This window comes from Lepidothrix coronata, unplaced genomic scaffold, assembly GCF_001604755.1.
Source record: "Lepidothrix coronata isolate B3197 unplaced genomic scaffold, Lepidothrix_coronata-1.0 Scaffold58, whole genome shotgun sequence".
Lineage (NCBI taxonomy): Eukaryota > Metazoa > Chordata > Aves > Passeriformes > Pipridae > Lepidothrix > Lepidothrix coronata.
In genome coordinates, this window is record NW_016690238.1 from 3,008,479 (window position 1) to 3,035,257 (window position 26,779).

At 41.2% G+C, this 26,779-nt stretch overlaps 1 protein-coding gene across 6 annotated transcripts in view; it reads right to left on the bottom strand.

Annotated features, from left to right (window-relative positions):
- The window catches only part of TMEM266 (transmembrane protein 266), an 84,104-nt gene that overhangs the window by 22,305 nt on the left and 35,020 nt on the right, over window positions 1-26,779 (bottom strand). For 5 of the 6 annotated variants that reach the window (XM_017816758.1, XM_017816759.1, XM_017816760.1 and 2 more), the window contains 5 exons: window positions 22,093-22,247; window positions 17,470-17,543; window positions 8,129-8,185; window positions 6,227-6,365; window positions 4,623-4,738 (listed from right to left, as the gene is read on the bottom strand). In XM_017816758.1, coding sequence (XP_017672247.1) covers window positions 4,623-4,738; window positions 6,227-6,365; window positions 8,129-8,185; window positions 17,470-17,543; window positions 22,093-22,247 — 541 coding nt within the window. The remainder of the gene's footprint in view (window positions 1-4,622; window positions 4,739-6,226; window positions 6,366-8,128; window positions 8,186-17,469; window positions 17,544-22,092; window positions 22,248-26,779) is intronic. The other variant, XM_017816763.1, reaches the window with a different exon arrangement.

Genomic DNA, 26,779 nt, shown 5'->3' on the forward strand with positions numbered 1-26,779 from the left:
TGATGTAGCTCTCTGAGTGTACACCTGGGCTCCTCCAACACCAAGTCCTGCAGGAGAGCTGGACTGAGGAGACCCTGGTTCCTCTTTTCAGGTGGACAGACCATCCCTCCCTCAGCCTGTAAGGCAGGATGCATTTTATGCATATCATGAGGGGACAAAAAAAAGGGAAAAAAGGCATATAAACATATATACATGCTTTGATACCAGCTCTGTGTAAGAACCTTGTAAATCTCACAGAGAGCCAGTGAGCAAAAAATGCTGTTGTGTGGAAAATACTCTGTTGTGATCAAGGAGACTAAGGTAAACCACCTCCTGACTCCTGATAATTACAAACAGAGCACTGGCCCACTTGAGGCTGCTGCTGACTCTATTTATCAGGACACCTGTGACATTCATCATCTTTAATTACATATACTTCAGTGGGTATTTCTCAGTAAGTTCCAACATACTTTGCAATGGAAAAAATATATTTGAAGACTTCATAGAATCACAGCTGAAACGGACCCGTGAGGGTCTTCTAGTCCAACACCCTGCTTAAAGCCAGTCCATTTAGCTCAGGTTGCTAAAAGCCTGTGCTCTCAAATTTTGACTGTCTCCAAGGCTGTATGGATGTGGCACAGCCTCCCTGGCAATCTGCTCCAGTGCTTGACTGTTCTCATAGGGAAAATGTTTGTTGTTATATTTAATAGGGATTTTGCACATTCCATGCTTGTGTACAGTCACTGTGCACCTCTGAGAACTGCCTGGGTACACCCTGCCAGGAGGGAGCTGAGGACAGCAATAAAGGTGTAATACACGTGGCTAATGTGCAAATACACTTATTACCAAGAAAAAGGGAGAAATAGGCTGTCTCATAGGAGAATGAGTAACCAGACTGACAGACATGAAGAGGAAGTTCATCAGTGGTAAATTTACTGCACCATTTTCAAAATCTGCTCTATGTCATTTTGTAGCACAAATTCAGCAATATTTTGTCAGGAAACAAACCAGAAAGAACTATGGGCACTCCTGTGCACTTCCTCACCCCAATAATGCATTAGTGATTATTTCTAAGCAGGTAAATCGACAGACCTACCCAGAGCTCTAGATAACATCTCAGTTTACATACCTGGTTTTATAAAGTGTGCCACCCATCCTATCTGATATTTCACAGCATGCATGGAAGACTCAGAAAGGGACTTAGCAGTGAATCATATAGTACTTCCCTTTAATGGTCTAGCAACAGAGTATGATTGACATAGTTTCAGAGAGATCAATGAACATTTTAGCCAGAAGCTTACTTGTGTCTAATGCAGGAGCAATAACTTTGCTCAATTCTATTAGTGCTGTCTGTACAGAATGCCCTGCCCTAAAACTCATCTGCCACTGGGATACAATCCAATGTTTATTTCCATTAGTTTAGCCATTGTTGGTAACAATAAAAATCAGGAGACAGTTGCAAACTAATGATTTATGGGCAGAATGAAACACGGGATGACCTTGGCTGCCTTCCATCCACCAAGAAAATGACTGGTAGTTAGAAATAAATTAAAATTATTGCAAAAGGATAACATAAGTTATTTCTCCGATAGGTAATTTTACCAGCTAAATAGCCCTGTCATTAAACTAGCAGCTGTTGTACAAATTATATTCCAAGATAAAAAAAGAAATTACAGCTTCCATGGTTGTTGCAGCTTTAAGAATGATGAAAAACCCAATTCTATAGGAGTCGACAGAAAAGGAGCTCTTGTGATAAGGCTGAACACAGAGTCTTGGCTGGACTGTGCTCAGCTGAATTACTCTTAGGAAAGTTAAGCAGAAAAGATCAAGTAAGTAGATCTATTATCGGAAATTAAATTCCTTTACAGGTGATTCCAGAGGAAAAAACCAATCTTCCCTGACTGGGATTTGTAATTAATGAAACTTCAGAACTTTGTTTTGCAATTTATGTTACTCTGATAAAACAAAACCATATACTCCGTGCATAATTTTTGATAGTGACTGCACTGAGACTTCTTTTCCTTTTACCTTTACCCATTTTAGACAATTCTTGTTACTGTGGTTGTTAATGTTTCTCATATTTTGAGATGTCCTGTACAGCTTTTCAGTATTTTTTGCCTTGACTGCCCTCATGCTCCACTCCTGTTTAATGACCTCTTTTTTGGCCAATGGAGAACAAATAAAAAGGCAATCTATTCAAACAGTTGCAGTGGAGTACTACAGAGAACAAAGTGGTGGTCCGTGCAACTATGATTTATAAAATATATTCTGGTTTTCAGATGTATGGCCAGCCAAAAATCCACATCTGGAAAGAGTTTTCACATTTGCAAAAGTACATCTCCAATGTCAGTCAGGAATGGAAATGTACTTATAGTTGTGATACCCTGTCACTGGTCAAAATATACAACTGACAAAGAAATTCAAAAAGATGAGGGGAGGTTGCATCTTTCCTGCTTTTTCCACGAACAAGCAATCCTTTAAAAAGGTCAGGAAAGATGATCAAACGAAAAAGCAAAAACCTGGCAGAATTTTAGACATTAAATACCATTAGGAGCCATTTCTCCCATCAGATGCTGTACACAATGTTAATGTGAATATTATAATGCTGACAACTTGTTCTTGACTGAATTATGAAGCTAATAATTCACAAATAAAGGATGCAGCACTTGTGTCAATGTCTACTGTTGCTAACTGTAGTGAATCAGTACATTTACCTGATATTATACAGCTGAGGCATTTGTTTGGCAGCAAGTCAGGCCAGAAAGAAGGATTAGCATGCTGTCATTTTTCTACACACCATATTTTTCCATAGCTGATGACACTTGAAAGCTACAAGAGAACCTGCCCTGTTTTGTCAGATTTACTCCTCTCCCAGTGCAGTATTTCTTTGTGTTTGATGCACAGGTTGCTGTAACCATCAGAGCTCAGATTAGGGCTACTCTGCTCAGACATTTGGCAAGCCAGGTTCAGAATGGAGAGCAGCAAGGGCAGCTCCTGAACCTCACCTGGGATAATGAGCCCACCTCTACTCCAAGACTATGAAATAATAACACCACAAATTGTTTAGAGAGTGTTGTCTGGCTGTATAACACAGTTCCTAAAAACTAATGTTTTAAAATTTATGATTGTAAAGAACTTCAGTATGGTCTGACAGACAAATTACTGTACTGGGACTCAAGAAATCACTGATTTGCTTAACATATTTGGCCAAAGGATAACCTATCCCCTTTAAAATGGGGTATATACCATTTACCTGGTAATTTCACAATTAGATGGAACCCTGAATCACTAAATATCATTGTGCAAAGGTGTCAAGAAGAGAACTGCAGTTTTGCCACTGAAGACACTTACACAGTTGGAAGTAACTAATTTTTGGCAATTTTGTCAAGCCTAAGGTTTAGAAATTTGTTATGCTTAATGTGAGAGACTCAAAAATGATACACTGTCAACAGGTCTTCCTAATTTTTCACACAGACAGGGCAACTCACCACCACACCAAGAGTTCAGTGCAGAATCTTAGGCTGAGATCCAGGAGACCTCGAACTAAAACTAAAAAGACAGTTGGGGACCTGAATACTGACTGATGGTTTGACAAGAACTTTAGGGTTCCTCTGGAAAAGATGGGAACCTCAATCTCTGCTTCAGATTATGCCCCTTTTGGGGCAGTTGGTCTGTTCTGGGACAAGCTGCTTCTTCTGTCTGCACAGGCCCTTCAGCTTTTTGACTGCCTGAGCCGTTCAGACTTACAGGTCTCCCCATTTTGTATTTGAAAGGTACCTACCACAAGCCAGGCGTGGGAGCTGAAGCTAGAAATCTCCAGGATTTATTTGAACATCTATCTCATAGTTACCCTACAACTGAAACAAGAAGTAAATCCCCTGGGGACTCACTGTGTTGTGGTTTGATGGTCACCTGAACACTTGCTTATCCCGAGCCTCAACATCCATCCCCGGCTCCTACTTTAACACAAGTTAGTCAAGAACTCGTTTGCATGAGACAAACTGCAAAAACTCCTGGCTCATTGCCCAAACAATGGTTTTACACCTTTTTCATGTAGATATATTTGAGATATTTTAAGCTTCACCTTTCCTTACCTCATAACTGAATCACTGCACATTTAGGGGCCTGGGAAGAGTCTTAAATCTTGACTCGCTTCCAGGAACTAGAAGCTTCTCTTGCAACATTTGGAGCTTGCCAAGAGTCTCTGACTAACCTACAGGGAAGCTGCCTTCTGCATTTAAAACAGGGAGATTCATTAGTTTTTAACTGCATATAATTTTCCTAGGAATACAGCCTTAATGCAGCTGCAGTCTCCAACAATGGCAGTGCCTTTTGCATGTTCTCAGTACTATGTCAAGCTAGCTGCACTCACTCAATAAATTACACACTGGAACCGTTCATTTGCTGTTCCTCATATTTGTTCCCCTCACCTTAAAGAACACAAGCCCAGCAGCAGAGGCAGCCGACTGCTGTTTGACAAACACCACGCTGACAAGATCCTGGCTGCAGCCAATGCCTCCTTAGCACCGAGACCTGTCACCCTACAACAGAAGTCCCAGTGGTACTTCTCAAACCAGCAGTACATGAACTGTTTGATTTGCCTTGACAAGCTATGCGTAAATAAAGACATAACTGAACTTTACCCCTTGTTCTTGGCAGATCTGGGTTAGTCTTTCCAGCTGCTCATCTTGAATAACCTTTGCCTTCTCATATTGCTGAATCATCATCTCCATCTCCACTTTCACTGGAAGGACATACGCTGGAAAACACAAACAACACTTAAAGCAATCCAGCTGTGATTCGTTTTTTTATCAGAGAGAAAACCTTTACAGGCCAAAGAACATCACCCTTCTCCCTTGCATCCAGAGAACTAGAGTATTTCTAATAGAAACAGCATGAGGGTACTTTTTCCAGGGATGGATTTCTAACACGGGAAATGCAAGGACTAGATCTTGTTTAGTCAGATCTCCCTTTGCCTGGATGAGCTGAAATAGATGCTGCATGCTCTTCCCAGCTTCTGTGGCACTAACATAGATCTTTCCCAGTGTTTACCACAGATTTCCTGAATTGCTGGGTAGGAGGATTTTCTCTTTAGAGTCAAGACCCATCCCCTCTAAACCCGAACAGCATGGCTCCCTCAGGAAAAGAACTATTCCAGAGCCCTAAGCATTTAATTCCTAGACTTTGTGGTAAGAAATAAATCCTTAATGGAAACACCAGACTAAGAAGGGTATTTTTAAAAAACAAAAAAGGCATTTATCTTCTATTGCTTTGCAAGCTGCAGACCAGTTTTCAATAGGTCTTCTGAATGTCTCTAGAAATGTTGCTCCTGTCGTAATTATGGCAAACTCAGACTGAACAGAATAACTGTTCAATACATGCTGCAATTCTTGATGTTCTCTGAAGTTACACAAGATCCTGAACTTTTCTTGTATGCTTCAATCAGAGGGCTATGACCTGTCCTCAACTCTGAATACAAAGTTTCCTGGGCATTTAAACCCAAAATAATAACTTGACTTTGATCTTTCACACATGAGCAAAGTGACCCTTCATTTATTCCCTTTCCACCTCTTTTCCCTGACACAAAGCACCAAAGTCTTTGCTTCCAGGCACAGCCACAGACTCTGCTCTCTGCAACCTTGACTTGCTGGGGCTTTATTGTCTTCCCTGGTGCTTCCCCACAGAGGTCTGTGAAAAACACCACCAATACACACTTCATTATCATGCTGTAGAGCACACCAGCACTGCAGAGAGCACCTTCAGCTGGGAACCCCCATGGTAAGAAAATGCTGCTGGAATCTGACCTGAAACTTGTATTACTGCCAAGAACTTGGAAAAGAAAGTCCCAAGATGGAGCTGGCTGTATGGTTATGGGGAGGGTGCAGCAAATATCAGAAAAGCAGATTTTGGAAGCAATTATTTTGCAGAATCAGGAATGATATCTGGTGGCAAGAGGCATGAAGCAGGTCAGGGCATTTGGTTTACAGGACAGGGGATGGGATGGTGCCTAACAGCAAAACAAACCCCTGGATTCTAAAGGCTCCCAGGGAGCAGCAGATGCAGCCATGATCCTGGGACCTACTCTCCTTCATGGGAATTGTAACTCTCTTCTGTTCAGTGCTAGCAAAATGTAAGAGAAAGGAGAATGACAGAAACAGCGGTGGCAAGCAATCTTTCTGTATTTTTAAAATCTCTTTTCCCAGCCTGCCAGGTAATGCTTGGAGTCACAAACTGAGTCACCACTCACCATCAATGATCCTCTTCACTCTCCATATCCGCAGGGTGATAATTAGGCTGATAGCATCCCACGGGCTGCTGGGGCCATTAGCCACTGTTGAGGCCACCATTGGTGCCAAGGACAAGATTATGACAGCACCATCAAACACCTAGAGAGAAATCACTTTTTTTCAAACCTTTCCTTAAAATCATATCCCTGCCATTCCTCCTTGGAATCTTGAAGGACTCCCTCTTTGCCCAAAAGAAATGCAATTATGGCACGTATCTGAAAGGCATATGAGAGGTGGCCAAGACCCAGCCAGGCTGCATCCTGTTTAGGTAGCACAACAGAATTCCTCAGTGCTTTTTATGAGGTGAGGAGAGATAAACTGTTGTAGCAGGGCAAGGAGAGAGAAAGGCATTTGGAAATACTGGCCAAGATCCCCAAGGAGAAGTGGTAGCCTAAATGCTATTACAGCCAAAGAGTTTTATCATCATTGGTATTTATTACCTGTTACTTGGCATAATGTCATCCAAAAAAAAAAAAAAAAGGATGCAGTCCCTGTCCATAGATCTTACTGTCTAAATGAAGAGATCAAGAAGACAAGTAGAAAAAGATGGAGCAAAGAGACTTGATGGCTCTTGGCCACATCCTGACTACACAACACGTGTGCATCTAGACAGAAAGACTGCCTGCTCTCACTTTTATGGGGCAGAGAGGTTTTCAAGGATTCTGACAACTGGGACCATTCAGAATGATTTATATGACATTGGTTACATTGGGATTAGATCAGAAAAAGCAATTGTGCAAAGCATTAGACAGAAATGAGCTAGTAAATACATTTCAGAGCAAACTGGCAATAGAGTTGTGTCTGTCCCACACTGGCCTAGCAGGGTAGAAGAGAATACCATGTTCCCATTCCTACTGAGAACCCTTCCCTGCTGCCAAAGACCACTGATTAATGGTTTGCATAAGGAGGCAGGACATAGATTTTTATAAGAATTATGTATTTGGAATTGTGCATAACAATTCATGTGTATTGAAAAGAAACACTCCTTACTGCTGCCACTTGATGGGCAGTAAACAGTATCACTCTATTCCAAATTATCAAAATGAATTATCAGAAACTGCTGCATTCAGCCTGTATAAGAAGAGTCTCTGAATCAACATTTAAGTTTCACTTCAGTTTTTTACCAAAACAACTTAAAAGGTTTACAACTTTATTACAAAAATGTGCAAGCCTCTAGACTTGCTTAAGCTCCAAGAACACCCAGATTTTCTTCTGGTACATCCTGTACAGTATTATTTTATCAGACAGTATCAAGAAGGAGGTTTTAATTCTCCTGATCTCCAGATTTGTGCTCAAGATTATGTGTTACTTATAACACATGCATTTCCTTACCTGTCTATGCCCATTCTACCTAATTTTTAATTTGAGGTGCAAATTACAGTGTTTATCATAATTCAATTTAATTAAAAGAAATTTCACAATAAAAATAGGGGGTTTGCCAAACCAGTACTTTCTATCAGAAAACCACATACAATTTTTCAACCAGTTCTAATTTCACTGATCACAGGAACAGGGATACACAACTCACGTGACAATTTTTATTCCTATTACTCATTATCCCAGGGCAGCAGAATCACCAGATTAGCACAGCTCAAGAACAAAATAAATACACACAAAGAGCAAGAATGCCACAATCCCTCCCTTCATAAAATATTTTCAAATATTGCACTCTCCTGAGTCTCTCACAGAAAAAGGGACTCCATCACACAAACTAGGGATACTTGCATATAAGATGAATGTGTGTATTTATCTGCCTAAAAGATATTGCATTGCATCAGGTTAATAACAAAGCCACCCAAAGCAGTTCTTCATAGTCTTACTGGGTCTGCCTGGAAAACAGCACCAAGAGTCAGAGTTCTTACCTCTATTTTGTTTTCAATGTAATCCCATATGCCAAGGACCACAATCCTCAAAATAGTCTAGTAAAATAGATTAGGGGGAAAAAAGATGATGAATGTTATTGTAATTTTAGATAAACATTTAAGCCCTTTATTCATTCAGGGAATCATTTTTGTCTTATTTAAGCATTATGCATTTCTTATAAATAATAATGAGGCCCTAGAAATAGCTCCACTTCTGTATTATACAAGCAGGCATTGCTTTCCAACCACTATATTGACTCAGTGAAACCTCCATGAAAAAGCTCCAAGTTGAAATGTTCATCAGTCTTTCCCATCCTCCTAAAAATCTACTTTCAGATCTGTGTGATTTCGATTACCAACCCTCCCCACACTGCCCCCCCTGACCCAAGCCTACATAAGATCAACTGTGGGGCCTCCTCAGTTAGAATGGGGGAAGATTCTCTTTTCTGGCCATCTTTGATACACCAGTGACTACTTATTTTCTAAGAGAAGAGACACTGTCCTCTCCTGATGCCTTAAAATACTAACATGTCATCAGTCTGAAGAGCAGATGCTCTTATCTGGAGTACAGGACAGTTGTCTTATTATAAGATCCCAGAAAGTCACAGGGTCAGGGAGAAAAATATCTCTGTGATCCTCCTCTATGAAGCAAAACAGCTATAAGTAGCCTCAATAGCCAGAAAAGAGGAATAAAGAAAGAACACAGAATGAACCAATGGTGAATTCCCATTAAAAAAAATCCAGTGGCACCTTTCCTTATTTTTAACCTGGCTTTCAGAAGACACAATAAACGAAAAAATCAGTCAACTCATGATTGAAATGGAACTCACATAAAAGCATAACTGGTAGGGATGTTTTCTGCCAACAGCAACACAGAGGTCAGATTTTGATAGACATGACAGACATGATGAGTCCACCTGCAGATGTGAGCCTTGCAAAGACCACCAAAATGCTACTTTCTCCCTTAAAGAACAGCTTAAGGACTGAGGGCTCAGCAGGCCTATGTTTGAGGGGTAACCATGCCAAGAACTGTGCAGAAAAAAGTGACTCCTCTTCATTACAAATACAAATCCCAAGCAACTCTGAATTTATGCCAAACATACCAGCACTAACTAATTGCAGAACAACACCGAAGTTCTCAGTGCTGCTCTAACGCGTGGTTTTGCCAAACCCCATGAGTCCAATTGCCTCATTTGGCCTGGGATGACTGTGCTGAGTTCTCTCTTGGCACTCCAAACCTGTGTAACAGCACTTAATTCTGTTTTGCAGAGGGAGACATTGCTGTGGGGAATATGGTGCTTCCAGAGCCCAGCCTCCTACCATCAGTGAGCAAGAAAATGAACCAGGCAACACTTAGTCAGAAATGGTGTATGCAAAAGCACTGGCCAAGTCTGGCTGAGAAAGAGGGCCACCAGCCAGAAGAAAAAATGCAGCTCTCTCTTTTCTCTACAAAAAATTATGAGACTCTACGTAGACAGCAAGAACTGCCAATGCTTGCTCCTCCTAAAACCAACATTTTACTTCCAAAGTATTTTACAAACGCAGCATAGGAATAAGGCTGACATCCCTTTCCATGTTAACGTCTGCTCTCGAGGTTTATTTGCTTTGTGGAGGGAGAGATGCACAACAGCAGCTGCTCAAATCCCTTAATGACCCCAAACTGGCCAGCATGATGTGATGGCATGTAGGTGTAAGTGCACGTGCTGCTGACCAGCCAAGGCACTCCTGCAGCCCCAAACTCCAGTCTGAACACTGCCAGACAAAGCATCCCTGCTTCTCTGTCAGCACCTCCCTCACTCCCCACTGAGAAGCTGCACAAAATAGTCAAGTCCAAGTTAGCCATGAACCTGTAAGTTCAGCTGTATTAGTTAATAAGGGATACACCACAGCAAGGCAGCCCTGGGGAGACACATGAGGAAAAGCAGAGCCTTTTATAAAGCTTGGGATGCCACCCTTCCTACAGCCACAGTGCTGAGGGCACAGGGAGATCTGGCTCATTCTCTGCCAGGCTTAGGCAGGGTTTATGAAGTGCTAGGTCGGTGAGCAACTAACTACAGGATGGCTGAACACTTAACACCTTCAAAGAAACTGAGGGTGAAAATCTTTCTTCCTTTGGACAGGTGTGCACAAAGAGATTTTCACTGAAATAAGGCATAACTGCACAAAGGAAACAGAAACACCATCTCACAACCCTAAATATGATTTGATATGGGACCGTTGAGGGAACATAAAATCGGATTTGCCTTTCTGCCTTTTTAGTTCCTCACTGCAGTGTTTAAATCAGACTGTGCTACTGTCACATCACCGGGTCTGAGCAGCTCCAAGGGCTGGCAGCTGACACAAATATTGTCATTTGCAGTCTGCTGCTGTGAGTCAGCACACGTCAGCAGTGACTGGAAGTCTCCTTGGCAGTCATTTAATGCAGGATTGGTTGTTGGTGCTACCTCTGGAAGAGAGGTCTCCTCCTCCCCACACATGCCTTGCTGATTAGCACCTTGGCTCTCACCTAGAGCAGACACACTGCAGGAAGGTGAGTGTAAGGGTGGAACGAGCCCAGCTCCCCATCCCAGAGAGACTCTGCAGAACAAGCTGGGCACAACCTGGGGGGGAGCTGAGGAAACATTTGTTCTGTATGGGAGGTCTCAAAGCCACTCTTAAAAGCCCTCCCATCACCAGTGAAGTGACAAAAGCCACGAGAGGCAGCCTGTCCTTGGTTCCCTGAGAAAGCCCCATGAGTGAGTCCCACAGGTGCCCCAGGGTGGCTGTCCCTGCCCACCCTGCACCAGCACAGCTCCAAACCAGCCCTGGCTGTCCCCACGCTGCCTCTCTGTGCACAAGCTACTAAATGACACCCACTGCTGCTGCCACAACTCTTACCCAGAGCAGGCTGAATCAAGCAAATCTGGGCATATCCCAGATTGCTCAGTATAATAAATACTTCGACTGCAACGAAAACATTGGTGCTACTTATATACAACATTTTCGTGTTTTTCCAAAAGCAATCAAAAATATGTTTCAAACAAATAAATATAGTGCATTTGCTTGTATACTGTCTCTGTACAGAACTTAAAAAAATGAGAACCTGTAGCAGAATCTGAAAAAAACAGAGACAGAAATTAATAATCCAGGAAACTTCCTACGCACTGTACAAGGACCAAACTGAAAAAAAGCATATGAATTAAAAGAGAATTGCAACTGTAACATCCATCACAGACAAAACAAATGTTACTTACGACTCTACCATTTGTAGGCACAAGAATCTACAAGAAATAGGGAAAAAATGAAGCAGCTCTGCTGTTTCCTACTGATGTGCAGGCATTTTTCAGCACTGTAGCAAATGCACACACATAGTTTTGCATTGCACTACAGGCATTCTGCATTTTTGAACACACAGATTGGAAAAAAAGCCATTAAGTACCAATGTGAGCACTTTTCTGTTAAAGGCCACTGCCAGCTTGTTTTTTTGTCCTTGAAAAAGAAGGCTTTAACATTTTTGGACTGGAAATCTTTTAATTAGGAAGTCCTTAACACATACATTTTTTAGTTGTATCAGAAATGCATTGTTTGGTTTCTGCTAAAAGCTAAATTATTACATAAAAGTCTGTCCAGCGCACTAATAAAAGGTAAATGACTGAACAGTTCTATTTATTTATTTAAGTTGGAGTAAATCCAGGTAAAATTTTAAACCATTTTTCAGACAGAAATGCAATTTCAGAATTGACAGTGTCTCCTGGTGACACACAGTCATTTGCATGACATTAACTGTCTGCAGTGAAGTTGGGATGGACTGTGTGACGCTGCAGGTTTTCTCTCTAATTTTGTAGGGGAACTTGGCCAAGTCCTTTGCTGAGCCAGCCATGTGAATTCCCACAATCTGCACGAGTTAGCTACATTTGTCAGCTGACTGCATGGTACATTAGGTCATTTTAAGTACTTTTCTGCTTGCACAGTTAATATACAACTTACTACTCAGTGAGTCACTGTGTCAAATGCACCTGTAGAGTGAAGAAATCAGAAATCACAAGGTGGCAGCACAGGAGGAGAAGCTGGTCCAGCAGGGTTTGGCAAAGGAGAGCAACTCTGCATTTTGAGATGGGGTACTGATTGTACAAGAGAGAGACAGGATGGAGACGGGTGGAAAGGATGTTTCTTCCACTGCCACAAAACTAATCTATCTGCTACAGAGGTTCCAGAAACTCTGCAGATTAAGCTTCTGCTTTTGGATATATCTCATAAGACCAAATATTTATTGAAAGCTTTTCCAGAACACGGTGTACCCAATCTGTAATTTACAACTCCCCTTATTTGGGTCACTCCACAGAGGCCTTAGCTCACCCAGTCATTAAAAGAATCTTCTTTTGCCCTCTTCTGGTGTGCCTGTCCTGAGCCACAGCATTAGCTGTCCCAGCACACGCTGCCCCCAGGCCAGCAGAGCCCAGGGGAACGTGCTGGCACATTTAAACCAACACAGTCCTTGTGTTTGCAGGGCACAGGCACCCTCCTCACACGGCTTCTCTTCCATCGGGGCTCTGAAATGAAATGTGGACCTGCTGACCCCACCTCACCATCACCCAGCACAAACCATTCCCTGTGCCTGTGCTCTGTAGCTGCTGGGCTCTATCAGCACACGTGGTCACACAGAAAGAATTAAGTGCCAAGGCTTGGTGGCACTAACAGACACAAACCCAGTTTACTCTCTCATTAAACTACCAGGATATCATGTAGTATCCAAATGAACCTTTGCACAAACACTGCAGTTCTATTTGTTCTTTAGTTCTCCCATGATATTCGTTCTTCAAATATGAAGAAAAACAGGGAGTTTTCAACTGACAATTCTGTACAGATGTATTTTCAGGAATAAAAATGGCTTCCCAGAGACTCAACATACTACCACAGATGCAGGCTGGGCACAGAACTGGCCTTGCAACACAAGTTCCCTCTGGGCACAGTCACACCAGCACTGATGCTTATCTCTGAAACACAGGTGTAGGAGGTGCTGCAGGGCCACTGTCAAGAGATGAAAGCACAGATGAAGCACTGATAGAGCACACCCTAAGTCAGGTACACCCTTGAAAATGAAATGGGCAGACTAGTGTTTCAGGCAGATGTCTAGCTAGATTCCTGGAACTCTATAGAACCACTTTCCCTGGTAATTATTTGTTTGAGAAGCAAGAAAAGTGGTTAGGAAAGAAATTTCCCAGTATACTAAATACTTTTTTTAACACACTAGCAAAGAAGGAAGCTTAAATTTACCATTATAAATTATATTAATACATAAAATCCCTATCTTTTTTCCTAGCCCCCACTAACCAACCCATTTAAAAACCAAAACATACACAACCAGCAGTGCAGTGCATTTATGCACCATGAGAAAAGTTGTGGACATGGAATAAAAATAAATATCCAGAAGAGAAGTCACAGTTTCTAGAAGAATTATAGAATTAACAGAAGATTATTATCTTTCTGCTCAGCTCTTTCAATCTCACAAAAAATGTAACAAAAGTAACATAACTGTTTTCTCTAACATAAAATAATGAATTTTTTAAGGGAAAGACATTATTTACTTAGTTCTGTCATTTGGAATGTTTTTACTTTTTAACAGAACCCTCACAGCAGAGCTTTCCTTCAGAAGCTTTACTCCTTTCAAGGGTTGGTGTTAACAAGCAGCAAAGTGCTAGGATACTATGAACACTTCCTTTTATCATACAGCATGAGGAAAGCCTTGGAGTTTTTTCCTCCTAAAAGCAAAAAATCTAAAATGCACCTGTGAGCCACAGCTAATGAAACAGATTGTTTATGAGCTCGGATCCCAGACTTCACTCCATTTGAGAGCTCGTTTCTTGGACACGGATGCAGGACAAAAGCCGTGACTCTGTGCTGGCCTAACTTTCAGCACATCAAGGCTTGGTTACTGCCAGGGAAACACTCAAGTGCTGAAAGCAAGCAGAATGCCTGAGTGCTTGGCTGACTGAAGCACATACAGAGCAATGCAAACAACTAATACCAAGGAACTCAATTCTTGCACGCAAACAGTCTCATCGATCCGAGTGGAGAAGCAGAACTGAACAACAGCTACAGAATCACGTATTTGTGGCAATGGGATAAGGCTATTAAAACACAAGCAGACTCCAATCCACTTACCAAAACACTGTGACATTCCCCATCTTCCTTTTCTCAGCCAATTATTACCAAGGCTGAATTTGCCCTCTTGATAGGGTGCAACCCCGGCCTTGCCTTGCTGTTGATACTGGGATTTCCCCCCCAGTGTCTTTCTCTTCTCTTCTGTCTTAACATCTGGGTAACATTTCGTGCACAGACAAATCATAGTGATGTATGTAAACAGAGACAAACATACACAATCATCACCACTAGTAAATCCTGTTCAAATACTCGGAAAAAAGCAAACAGAGCTGATGTGCACTTCACTTGAATAAGGATATTTTAATGCTGGAAAGTCACAGACAGTGACAGGGAATATAAAATTAACTGAGTGCCTTTAAGGCTTGTGCCTTTAAGGCTTGTGGCTATAACACAAGCACAGGGAGAGTAGGAAGATGCTGTGAAAGTAGCTACTCAATTTTTTTGGCAGCTGTTCTGGTGGCATTTGCCAGCTGCTGGCATGTTTGTGCCCTTCATTTTAACCAAGCAGAAAGGCAGTGCCTGTTTAACTCCAACACGATTGGAATGCAATTACTTGCAATGCTGTGAGAGCACCTCCTTCAATCAGTTGTATTCTTCCAAAACATTCAGATTTTGTGCTGAAAGTTTTCTGGTTTTTAAGAAGTCTTTTTCTGGTTTTTAACAAGTCTTTTACAACTTTGTATTGTTTTTTCTCTGAAGAATTGTGTACCCACACGTACAACTAATGGGAACCAAAGCACAGAATAACCAATAAACATCCAAACTTGGGACATGGTACTTCCTATGGAAACCTTTTCTGAACACCAGAAACCCTGATCAATCCCCAGCAGTTGCCTGTTATAGCCAGGCAAAGTAATTAAACCTGCTCATCTCTGGAAAATCATCCTGGCACGAACAGTCAAAATCTCACTGTAACACATGATCTTCTCAACAAATGATCCCAAAGACAGCTGACTTTGTTAGGGGAATCAGAGAGAAAAAAAAAAGTTTTTTATTTGGATGACAGAAAATTAAATCTGTTTTCCCTCTCCTGAGACACAATTCAACATGAACAGATGTGGTATTGCTTATTAAACCAAGGCACAAGGCCAACCCCAGCAAACCCAGTAGGAAAGGTATATCTGAGCTACCTTCCAGATTGGTGGTCTCTGAAGCACATCCAGTTGCTCTGTGGAGCCACCTCTGTTGTTTTAACCCAGGACTCTGAGCCACAAACTGAACCCAGCTCCAAAAATCTACCCTCCTCTGTTCACCTCAATGGCTGCCTTGTGGCCTCCTTTTTCTTTGCTCTAAATTCAAACCATAATCAAATAGGTGAAAGAAGATACTTTGGAAGACAGAAACAGATAATAAACTGAGTGATAAGAGGTTTATAATAAATGAGAACAGCAAGTAGACAAAGCAGTTCCAAATACCTAATAGAGAGAGGAGAAAAGCCAACACAGCTCCAAAATGAGGATGGTGAGTCAGGGAACCTGTTTTGGCTCTGTGAAGTATTTCTGTTACTGTTTTCCCGTAAAATACTTCGGAACCAGTTCATCCACTTACAAGGGCACTCTGTCTCAGCAGAACTGAAACAACTAATCCTTCCTTGAGACAGATGAGTACAGGCCTTGAGGATCTGCCTACACTGCCACAAACAGGCAAACAACAGCTGAACTCTGGAAGGGATCCGGGAGCAGGGCACTGCATCAAGGTGTGAGCAGAGTGGCTGGTGGTGCAAGGGAATGAAAAGAGACTACAGAGCAAGGGAATTGAGGATCACAGGAGAAGCTTCTGGTGAAACAAGCTCCAGAAAGCAAAGCAAAGCAGGTGAGGGTGGTTGTGCAGCCCCGCTCTAGCAGCAGTCACAAGCTGGTCCTGCTGGGAAGCTCAGGATTACAGGGAGCTCCAGGGTGCTGATGCTGGGGGAGAAAGTATTTCTTTGCAGGGAATGGACACCATCTAACAAACCTGAGTCTTTGGGAATTAGGATGTGTAACTCACAAAGGAAAGACTGCAAAAAAATTGAGATTCTTTTCAGACAGTTTACATGGAACCTACAACCCACAATCACCATCAGAGGGTGGGGACAGTAATGGCACCTATTTGGGTAACTGCAGCACCAGAAGGCTCAGATGAAGAGCAGCCAGAGACCCCTGCCTGCTATCAAACAATCCTTTCAGAAAGCACCCACTGACAACACCAGCTAAAAAAAAAACCCCTGGGTAGAAATACAAGGATATATGTAAATAAATGTATTTCATTAAGAGCACCATGGAAGTAAGCAATGCATGAATTCAACACAACTGATCCAACAAATCATTTGCAGATATCACAGATTTTTGGGTTCTGATTTTTTTTTTTGTAACCTTCATCTAAATCTACCATTTAGTAAAGACTTTCACATCTGTCTGGATGATAATATTTTCTAATATGGAACTAGAAAAAATATTTTTAAATATTTAAGTCCAAGTTGTCTTCCAACTTAACAAACATAAAACTTGTTTTTGTGACAAGTAACATATTATGACCTGAAAAATAGCCATAAAAGCATTTTGGAGTATTTCAGGAGCAGTCTAAAAGTCTCAATACCAATTACTTCCTTTTGGAATAAAGTTGAAAACTCTAACAGATCATCCCAGTTTGGTCATTTGTTACATCATACAACACATATATCTATACACGTTTTGGCCCAGAAATTCACCATTTGTTTCATTCTCTTACTGGGTCTATATGCAGCAACCTGGAACACCTGAACTACCTAGATAAATTGTGAGAGGGGATAATGCCACTCTCAAAACAGAACTTTTTGTAGAAAAACTCCTGTGGTTCTTTATTCTCAAAGAACGTGCCTTAATCCTATGCCTTATACCCAGTGACACTGATAACAAATGGATGAAACTAGTCCTGTCCAGTGCCTCTAGTGATTCTGAGATAATTATTTCTTTCTGCAGCTTTCCAATTATAATTTGTAAGACAGTATCTTCCACATTTCCTTACCAATTCCAGACAAATGACAAACAGTGCTAATCTATATTGCATTTTTTAGTTTGTTGCATAGGAACACAACAGTACATGATTTTGTTTTTTTTTTCTTAAAACACACCATGCTACATTTATTTACAGTCAAATTAATGTTACAACTCTCGCTAATTCCACTGACAACATAAAAATACTTTGAAGTTCTGTATGTGGTGAAAGACTTTGGTTATACATACCTCTGAAAAGAAAACAGAGAGGATGACTAGGCTGATCCAGTGAATTACTCCTGCAAACTGTGAAGCACTTGAAACTGCAATTAACACAATACAATGAAGGGTCATTATAGTAGCAAAGTGCAACTCAGGTTTAATATAATTAGAACTTCTACAACTTATACATGGTAAAGTTTGCTTTCTTAAATTTTGTAATGGAAGTACCAGAAGGAGGATGGGATGCAATGGGACATGGAACTCCAGCCCTGCCAGCTGCTCATCCTAATTCAGGCAGCTCGTTGGCAGCTGCAGCAGCTCTTCACTGGAGCATTTACAGGTAACTGCTGGTAAGCAAGGACACACTCAGGTCTTGGCTGCTCTGTCACTGTCCATGCTCTCACCCCATGCGCTGCTTTAGCTCGGGGTGTGTGACTAAATGCTGTACACCTAAAAATCCAGAGTTAGGATTCAGTAAGGAAACAGAATGCTCCACTATTGCCACATTACTCCTTGTATTCAGTCTTTGACAATTCAGCTCAGATGATCAGTGTTTGTCTGGAACAGATGCTTAAAAACTAGTGCTCAGAATGGGCTCCAAATACATTTCACACTGACAGAAAAGTGCAGAAAGCTGACAGGGTCCCGTATCTGAACTGCTGGCAACTCCTACTCCCAAGTCTGGAATAAGGGAATGAAGAGAAGACATCCTCTCCTTACTTCAGGGTATTTGTGAGTCTGCCATCTCCACAGCAGACAGACCAACCCAGCCTGTGTGGTTTGCAGTGCCAAAGAATGACAGCCGAGGGTAAGGCAGTCGATGGCTGTGTGCACAGAGATGCAAGGCTGTGGGTTGTGTCCCAAGAACACATAGGGGACACGCTAAATAAAGCATTTTATTTTTAAATCAAAATCGATTAAAATGGAAAGCAGAGGAGAGGGATGTAGGAGGAAATCAGGGTAGAAATAAAACTGTGAGTATGGGTTGCCACTGGAACTCTCACTGCTGAGGCTCTTCTGGGGCTCGATGAGAGAATGTTTGCTGTGGTGCAGCACAGGAACTACTTGATGAAACAAACGGGCAAAATATAATATATTTAACTTTCCCAAGGCAGTGGAAACCGTTTGGATGCTGTTTTTCCAGCAGTGTCGATTGACCTACAAGGCTCCAGCTGCCCCCCAGTGGAAAAAAAAGACACAGCAACCAGAATTTGGGGAGAAAACCCATTTCTGATGCCACACTAACTGAGCACTAGCTGTGCTGTACGCCCTGCCAGACAGGGGGCAATTAAATTGCCAGTAAAACAGTAAACCTGAAAAAGCCTTCCAAACAAGCAGCTTTTGTACAGGAATTGAATCGGCAGCCCATACACGGAATCTGGATATTTGCCTCTTCCAAAACACTCCCTTTAAAAAATGCTGTGAAAAGCTACAAAACCAGAAGGGGCTTCTCCAAGAGGTGCTCATTCCTGCTCTGTGGTGGTTTGGGTACATCACTGGGATTCAGTTTGAGGCAAATCACCTATGCTATTCAGCTTTTACTTTAATCTGAAACACAGTTTCACATTTGCTGAACTTCTAGCTTCTTTTTTCCCCTAAAAGCTAGAAGCCAAAAAGTTTTGCTTTGCTTCACATTTTTCTTGTCTGGTGCTATAGGGAAGAAGTGAATGCAAATCCAGGCGCTTTTTAGTCATGAAGAAGGATAAAGAATAAATCAATATAAAATGCAGAGTACAGCCAAACTCAGTTCACCTCCTCCCCTCTCCCTCACTTTCACATCTCAAAACATATATCCAGAGGTGAGGGATGAAGGATACACCCTGACAAACCCTAAGAGACCATCACAGAAGCTTGTACTACCAGCACCTGCTTTCAGTGGCTGTTCCTGAGGGTGGTTTCCTGGCAGACACCCACTGCAGGGAGTCGGGAGCCCTGAAGCCCCTCTTGCTGAGGCACTGCTGCACCAGCACCTGTGTTTCCTTTGGCAGCTCTGCATGCACTCAGCCAGGGCCCAGATCCAGCAACCAAACTGACAGGAGTGGAGCTCCTCAGTTTCAGGGCCTTCAGGGAGGCCTGATGCCTGTTACAGATCCACCTGCTGCAGCTCATTGCAGGAGGAGGGCAATATAAGATCATTTCCTGAGTTGCTTTCCCCTTCTGAGGTGTTAGGGTTGGAAACTGCCACAATCCTCTTTTTTTTTTTTTTTAAATGAGGTGCAAGTGAGTTAATATACATCTATTTCTGCATTTGCAGAACATCACGAGCTGTTGAGATGTTATTTTGTTAATGCTTGTGAGCAGCTTTGAAGACAGAACTTAAAAAGCAGATTGTAGGACAGAGACTTATAATAAATAAGACCTATTATGTGTCCCCTGCTTTCTGAGGTTTCTAATTCTGGTATGAATATGCTTTGTGATAAAATACCCTATAAGGTCTCTGTACTTTTCATGTGTGTGACCCACAGTTTGCAAATGTGGTGTCCATCTCTGCAACCGGCAGCTTTGTGCACTGTGCAACCAAAGACTGCACTGAAACCATGGAGGAAAATGATGCTCTAAAAATGTCACAGCTAAAGAAAACACCAGGGTTTCTTTTGTTGCATTTTTTTTTTTTAATAAAGGGAGGCTTCCTAAGGAATTACAGTCTATAATGTGGATTAGCAGTTGTCATTACAAACAAAATAGGCAGTGATGTGCTGTGACATACCCTAATGTACTGGTTGATTTTATATAGAACAAGGAATCCTTTAAACTGTAATTACATTTTTGAAAAACATAATTATGGGCTAATGGCTTTTCAAAACCTTAATGTAAGCGACACATATGGCACAATTGCAATACTTATAATATCAGCCCCACCAAGACAGCCTTTATCTGATTTAAAACAAGATAGAAGGTATTGAAAGAAGGCAAAGACAAAAGGCCTGATGGGAAGATTCATTAGTTAAAATGTAAAGTAGCAACACAAGTGGAATGGGTCCTTCCTCAGGTGCTGAGAAAATCCACACAGGCAGGGGCCACCTCTGAACAAGGAAGTCACCTGGCCCAGCCAAACACCTACAGCTCATGCACACGGTGTAAGCTGCAGAGCTTTTAAGAGTGTCACATGCACCAGACACACAGAGGAGGAATGAGTCCTAAAACAAAGCCTTCTTTAGAAAATGCTTCAGAAAATAAACGGTAAGAAAACAGGTGCTTCCAGAGGAGAGTGTCCAAAACTGTCAAAACTCTACAAGAAATCAACAAAAACAATTTTGGCTCTGCAGGGAGTGACAATTCCTACATCAACAGAAAGATGTGACATCTCAATAAATATTGTTGAAAGCCTCTTCCTCATTCATTTCTTAAGGACTTACACCCATAATTAGCATTCCTGACTTTTTTGAAAGCAGCAAGTAGACTTGTCCAAATGCTGGGCTCCCTCATCCAAAATGGGAAGTGACCAGAGACTACGGAAAACAACAACTGGAACGGAGTGGCCATGTCAGAACAGCGTGTGCAGCATGGACAGACAGGTGTAAATGGTGAGCAACAGTGTGGGGTGACAGCTCAGCCATTTATTCATCTCACAGAGTGTATGAAATGGCTGCAATTATCAACAAAGTCCCCTAAAATAATCTTAATACAACTGCAATACCTAAGTCTTTGCTCCACTACAACTGGTTGACAAATCACAACAGTAAAAGGACTTCAACAGAATAAAAATTTGGTTTGTTCAGTTTAAAGCTGCCATGGAAGAAGATACCAGGCCACGACTCTTTTGTGCTACGTGTTCTTGCATTTAAGGGACTGTCTGAACCCCAACTGCCATTTCAGCACATTTGAGATTGTATGGAGATGGGAGAGGCTGCTCCTCAACATTTAGCAGAGGCAAAAGTGTAGCTGATATTTGTGTTCATGTCAACTTTGTATCATAAAAGAAAAAAGGGGAAAAAAAAAGAAGAAAAAAGGGGTGGAATGGAGGAAAAGAGAAGAAGGGGAAAAAAGAAGATGAATTAGGAAGCAAAACAGAAGCATTAAAATTTCCACTGTGGAACCTGCGCAGAGTGAATTCAGATAAAGTGAAACTCCATTTAAGCTATTATTTGACTCACAGTGTATCAGCAAAGTAGAATGAAAATCTGTATCATTTCAGTGCATTACAACCTAGAAAACTGTAATTTCAATTCCTATCCACCTCAGCAGAAGTAAATTAATAATAGAAGTAGCACCAAAATGCCTGGTATGTTCATCACTTCTGTCTACCCACCTGTGATAAGCATCAGAGATTAATGAGGCACAGGGTTTTTTCTGTGCATATGTAGCATGTCTGTAAAAGACAGACCTTTTCAAGTACTAATGACAGCACATGTGAACCTCTGCATGTACACTCTGTTTGTAGCCTTTGAAAATTTGTCCTATACTGAATTTGTTAGTTGACCTGAATTTGGTCAGCAAATTAAGGAAGAGACTGACTTCACTGTACCAGGGTTCCACAAAAACACATTTCTTACCTAACCTAGTAATAATTTAAGTGGTAGGAAAAAAAATCCCCACCATCCTCCCCCCTTCAAAAACCTCCCAGCAAGTTAAGCCTTCATTTTATCAAAATTAAAAAAAAAAAGAAAGAGAAAAAAAAAAAGAAAAAGAAAAAAAAATCCTCCTACTCACACTGGAGAAGCTTTATATCTATTAGGAGTTCCAGAGTCAGAAGAATCACCACCAATACTACACAGGCTACCAGGAAACTGTTGAGACTTGCACTGAGCAAAAATACCTGCCACACAGCTGCTCGTCTCCCACAGCACGGTTTTAGCCAGTTAGATCTAAAGAAATAAAATTAAGGGAAAAACAAGAAAAGAAAAGAAAAGAAGAAGAAGTGAAAAAGGAAAAGAGCTAAAGAGCAGTGAACTCAAAACTACAAGTTCTGCTGTTATGGATACACTCAGCAATAATGCACAAAGACTTTGCAAAATTCACTTTCACTGGTTTCCTGACCGAGAAAAACACATAAAAAACCCCCTTCCCCTGGGGATTTTGTGTGTCCCCCCAGCTCTGCAGTGCACTGGTGTTCAAGTGCCTTCAATGCACGGAGTGATGCAGCCCTAATTATCACACACACATTTCTACTTTCTTCCTGTCTGCCCATTTTCCACGTGCTCTCACTTTGACAGACACGCTGCATTCCCTTCTCCGGGAGCACCAAGGCACAGCAGGGCTCTGCTATTCATAAGTCAATGATGCTTTTTTTTTAAGAATTTCTCTGCTGTTGAATTTCATGGTTGTTCACCTTTATCCCTGCTCTGCTATGAGACAGATCTGACAAGGGCTGCCAAATTTGGTTTGCAACAATCAGTCCACGACCTCGTGGAAAGGAGCAATAGGAATCTGGAAAACACCAAAGAATGATTCCATAGCTACACCTGCAGTAGCAAAGGCACACACCTGGCTAAGTGTCAAACCTCTGACCAAGGCTCTCTCACTTGCCTATTTGTCTTACTCTCACCACTCTGTTCATGGATCAGGCCAAAAATTACTTTCCTGGAGTTTGGGGTAACACAGTTTTGGGGACAACATGCACCAGGGACTGCTCCCAAACCTAGTTTAGATGGCATCACCTTGTTTTAGAGGAAAAATAAGGTTTAGGCAGGATGCAGTTAGGAGGAGGCTCCGAGGACCAGAACTCTGGACAGAGGTTGATGGATCTGCAAAGGTTGCACTAACGCAGATACAAAATTACAAGGGGGCTGCTAAAAAACAATTTTTTTTTTCTTTTGAAAGTACTGGTTATGACAATACCAGTAGCATGGACTTTAGAAGCATAAAGCACATCCTGATACTTTTTTCCTCCTAAACCACCCCCACACCCCTCCAGTTTCACTTTGATACATATAATTTCTCATCAGAGTGCTCTCAGTGTTCCTGTCCTGGCTCACCTCAGGAAGTTCTGGTGGAGTATTGCCTGACACTTCAGATTTTCCAAGCACTGTAAATACACTTTAGGTAATGAAAAGCTGACATGATTTATTGACTAGGCTTAAAAAGCTGCAAGCACACAAGTGTGGTGCAGTAACCCCACCGAACTAAAATGACAATACACAGAAACCATTGGTATAGAAGAAGAAATGATGGTACTGATCAATTCCAAATAAACAGCTCTAGACTCAATAACTCCTGTTATAATCAAACACTTGGAAAAACATCACAAAATGTTCTCTGACGTACCCACACTCAGAGATGGGGGAGAAAGTGATGCCAAGCAGTGCTCAGAGACTTGACACTTTCAAGCAGCTTCTCAGAATTAAGCACATCAACACTTGCCTCAGATTGCCTGATTACCTGACAGTGAAAGACCTCCTCAACTGACTCTTAAAACTTCACAGAAGATTTGACAAGTGTTACTATCAGGAACTTGCCCTTAGGTTAAACTTTGTTATGCCTCAAGCCTGAATACAGAATGCACTACGTTTTAAACAGGTAGTTTTAAAACATAAGGCAAAATAAAAAAGGCATTGGGATAGGGCCTTTTTTCCAATTTGATCTTTTAACGGATTTTATTTTACATCACCTCAAAATAGGTCAACTTGTTTTTAATGCAACTATGATTTTGGGCTTGGGGTTGGGTTTTTTTTTTTAGATTTTCTAAAACAACGAGGGGGCATGGCCCTGTTTAAACAGAACAAACTTTAGTTTGATTCTCCACTTACATTTATCTTCCCTATTCCAACAGTCCCGTTATCCAGCATTTTAATGTTGCAGGGCAGCTTTTCCTGTTCTCAGAATGATCAGTAGAGGGCCCAAGTACAATCCTTTAAAAGCTCTACACAGTCAAGATTTTCAAATATACAAATTAAACCAAAAAACAGTAAAAATAAACCAAAAGTTTATTATATAAACAATTACATATAGCCATGGTAATCATTACTCAAGCTATTAATTACTTACAGAATCCTAAAGCACACAGAGTTATTCTCTCAGTTCAGTGTTATCATTCAGTATCAATAACATTGATTCTAAAAAGCTCCTGAATGAAACTATGAGCTTACAACTGCAAAAAGCAATCAGCTTAAGAGGTCAATGGCAGCTCATCTGCGTGTTTACACCCATATTTCACTCTAAAAAGGGTCCTGTGTGGTTTTTTCCTGGGTGCTGCTTAGCTACTTCTAACTCCTGCTGCTTCTCTTCCCTGCTACTTCCACACTCCTGTACACTCCAGTCCTGATCTTGTCTTGGATTGCTGTTTTTTTTTTATTTTTACTTCTTACCTCTTGTAAAGGATGGACATAAATAACAAAAGGAACTATAATCCAACTAGAAATATATTTTAGATAAACCTGATGACCTGCTAACCACACTGACTCCTAATACCCAAATCTCCTCATCTCTTCAACCCTGTAACCTGTTTAGCAGAGTAGCACTAATTTCTCCCTTCTGAGGTGGAAGGGCTCATCCATTCAACAGATGAAAAATCCAGTTTTGGAGAAAACCAGATCCCTACTACAATTAGTGTGGGTTTAAACTTACCTTCCAAACTCTGGTCATTTCACCTGTGACTCTGCAAAGCTGCACTTAAATTTAAAGCTCAGATTAGAAATGTAGCTACACAGACTTTTCAAAAAAAACCACCAAAACCCCCAGAACTTACAGAGCTCTTCATACATTTATGAGATTACACACTAGCCACAGACAAGGAAAACATCTTTTTCCCTCACTTCAGACAGAAATGAGAAAAAAAAACCAATTTCCCCCATCCTCACAAAAAAAAAAAAAAAAAAATCCATCAAAAAACCTCAAACCAATAAAATAGTCCTCAATTTTGTTCAGAGAACAAGCACACATTCTCCTGGTGTCCTGACTGTGTTTGCTTGAATCCACAGACAAGTATGACTTAGGAGAACTTTCCTGTGTGAAAGTTCAAACAGGTTCATCAGGTACCTCAGCTACTTCATCTCTAAAACAGGAATATTACTGACCTTTCTTACAATTAATGGATGAATTAAATAAATACACTAGCACAGGAATTTCGTGGTTGATGGTGACACAGGGCTGTAAAGTTTTGTTCTGAGACATTAAAATATATTTAGTGGAATTTTACCAGGGGTAATTCTTTTTAAAGATACTTTCACACATGGCTTTGTGCAAAACCAATCTGTCATCATCACTGCTAGTCTTATTAATAAACAGCTTGGAAAAAAAGAACATAAGGCAAAACTGGGAAAGGTTGAACATATTTATTTGGTAAGGAATCACTACAAACAATTTCTTCAAGCTGTTAACAGCTGTCATTGTTTCTATTTTCTGTTCATGTAAACAAATACCCCCAAATCTGCATTATACCTTACCCTGTCTTTTTGTTTTTCTTTTGGCTAAACAGCAAGTGTTTGCATCTCACAAGATGGCTAGGATCAGACAACAGAAGGATGGAGGAGATCCAAATCACTATCTGAAGAGTAGAAAGGCCATGGTCAGGAAGTGACAGGAACACAGAAAGGCTAAATAACAATACAAAATCTGGCTGAGAAGCACAGACAGCAGAACCTCACAGCAGGCAAGAGGAGTTGGAGGCCTCGAGCAACTCACTCCAAGGAACAGACAGAGCTCTGCACCCCTTTCCCAGACTTCTCCTACAAGCTTGGTTTAACTACTGAGAACACCCTCATCTTTTTTTCCCTAAAACTTTTACTACTCCGAACCCCACAACGCTTCTTGTAAGACTGCAGCGAAACTGCTGCTAAAAGGGCAGGAAAGATTGCCCCAGTTTTCTCCCTAAACTCACCCATGGCCAGTTTACACACACTTGTTCTTGTGCCAACATTATTCTTTAGCTTGATTAGTTCTCTTCCCTTGCTGGCATTTTGTCTGTGATGCATTTCCACACAGAAATGGCAGCCACTCATGTAATTCAATTAAAGCCCAGCTTTTTGTAGAACAGACTCAGTCTCAGTAACTATCCTGGTGGCCTCTTCTGCACGTGAATACAGACTATTGGAGCAGTACATAATATTTTGGAATAGGTTTAATTAATTACATGAATGCTTCCCAGCTCTATTTGAAGCACTTTATGCTTTCTAGGATCATTTGTGCCTTCTTTATAGGTGTGTAACACACCATTTGCCCACAGATAACCTGTGATTACCTGGTCTATTACTTCTCTCACTTGAAAATTGCTTATTAGGCTTTTTCTTTTTATGCTAAAATCTTTAGTGAAGTATCCACATCAGGGTGAAAAACTACCTTTAAGAAACATAAGAACAGCTGTACTAAGCCAGAACAAAGGCTTGGCATCCTGTCTCCAACAGTGGCCATGAGCAGATGTCTCAAGATGAGTAAGAACACGGCAAACATATAAATACTTCCC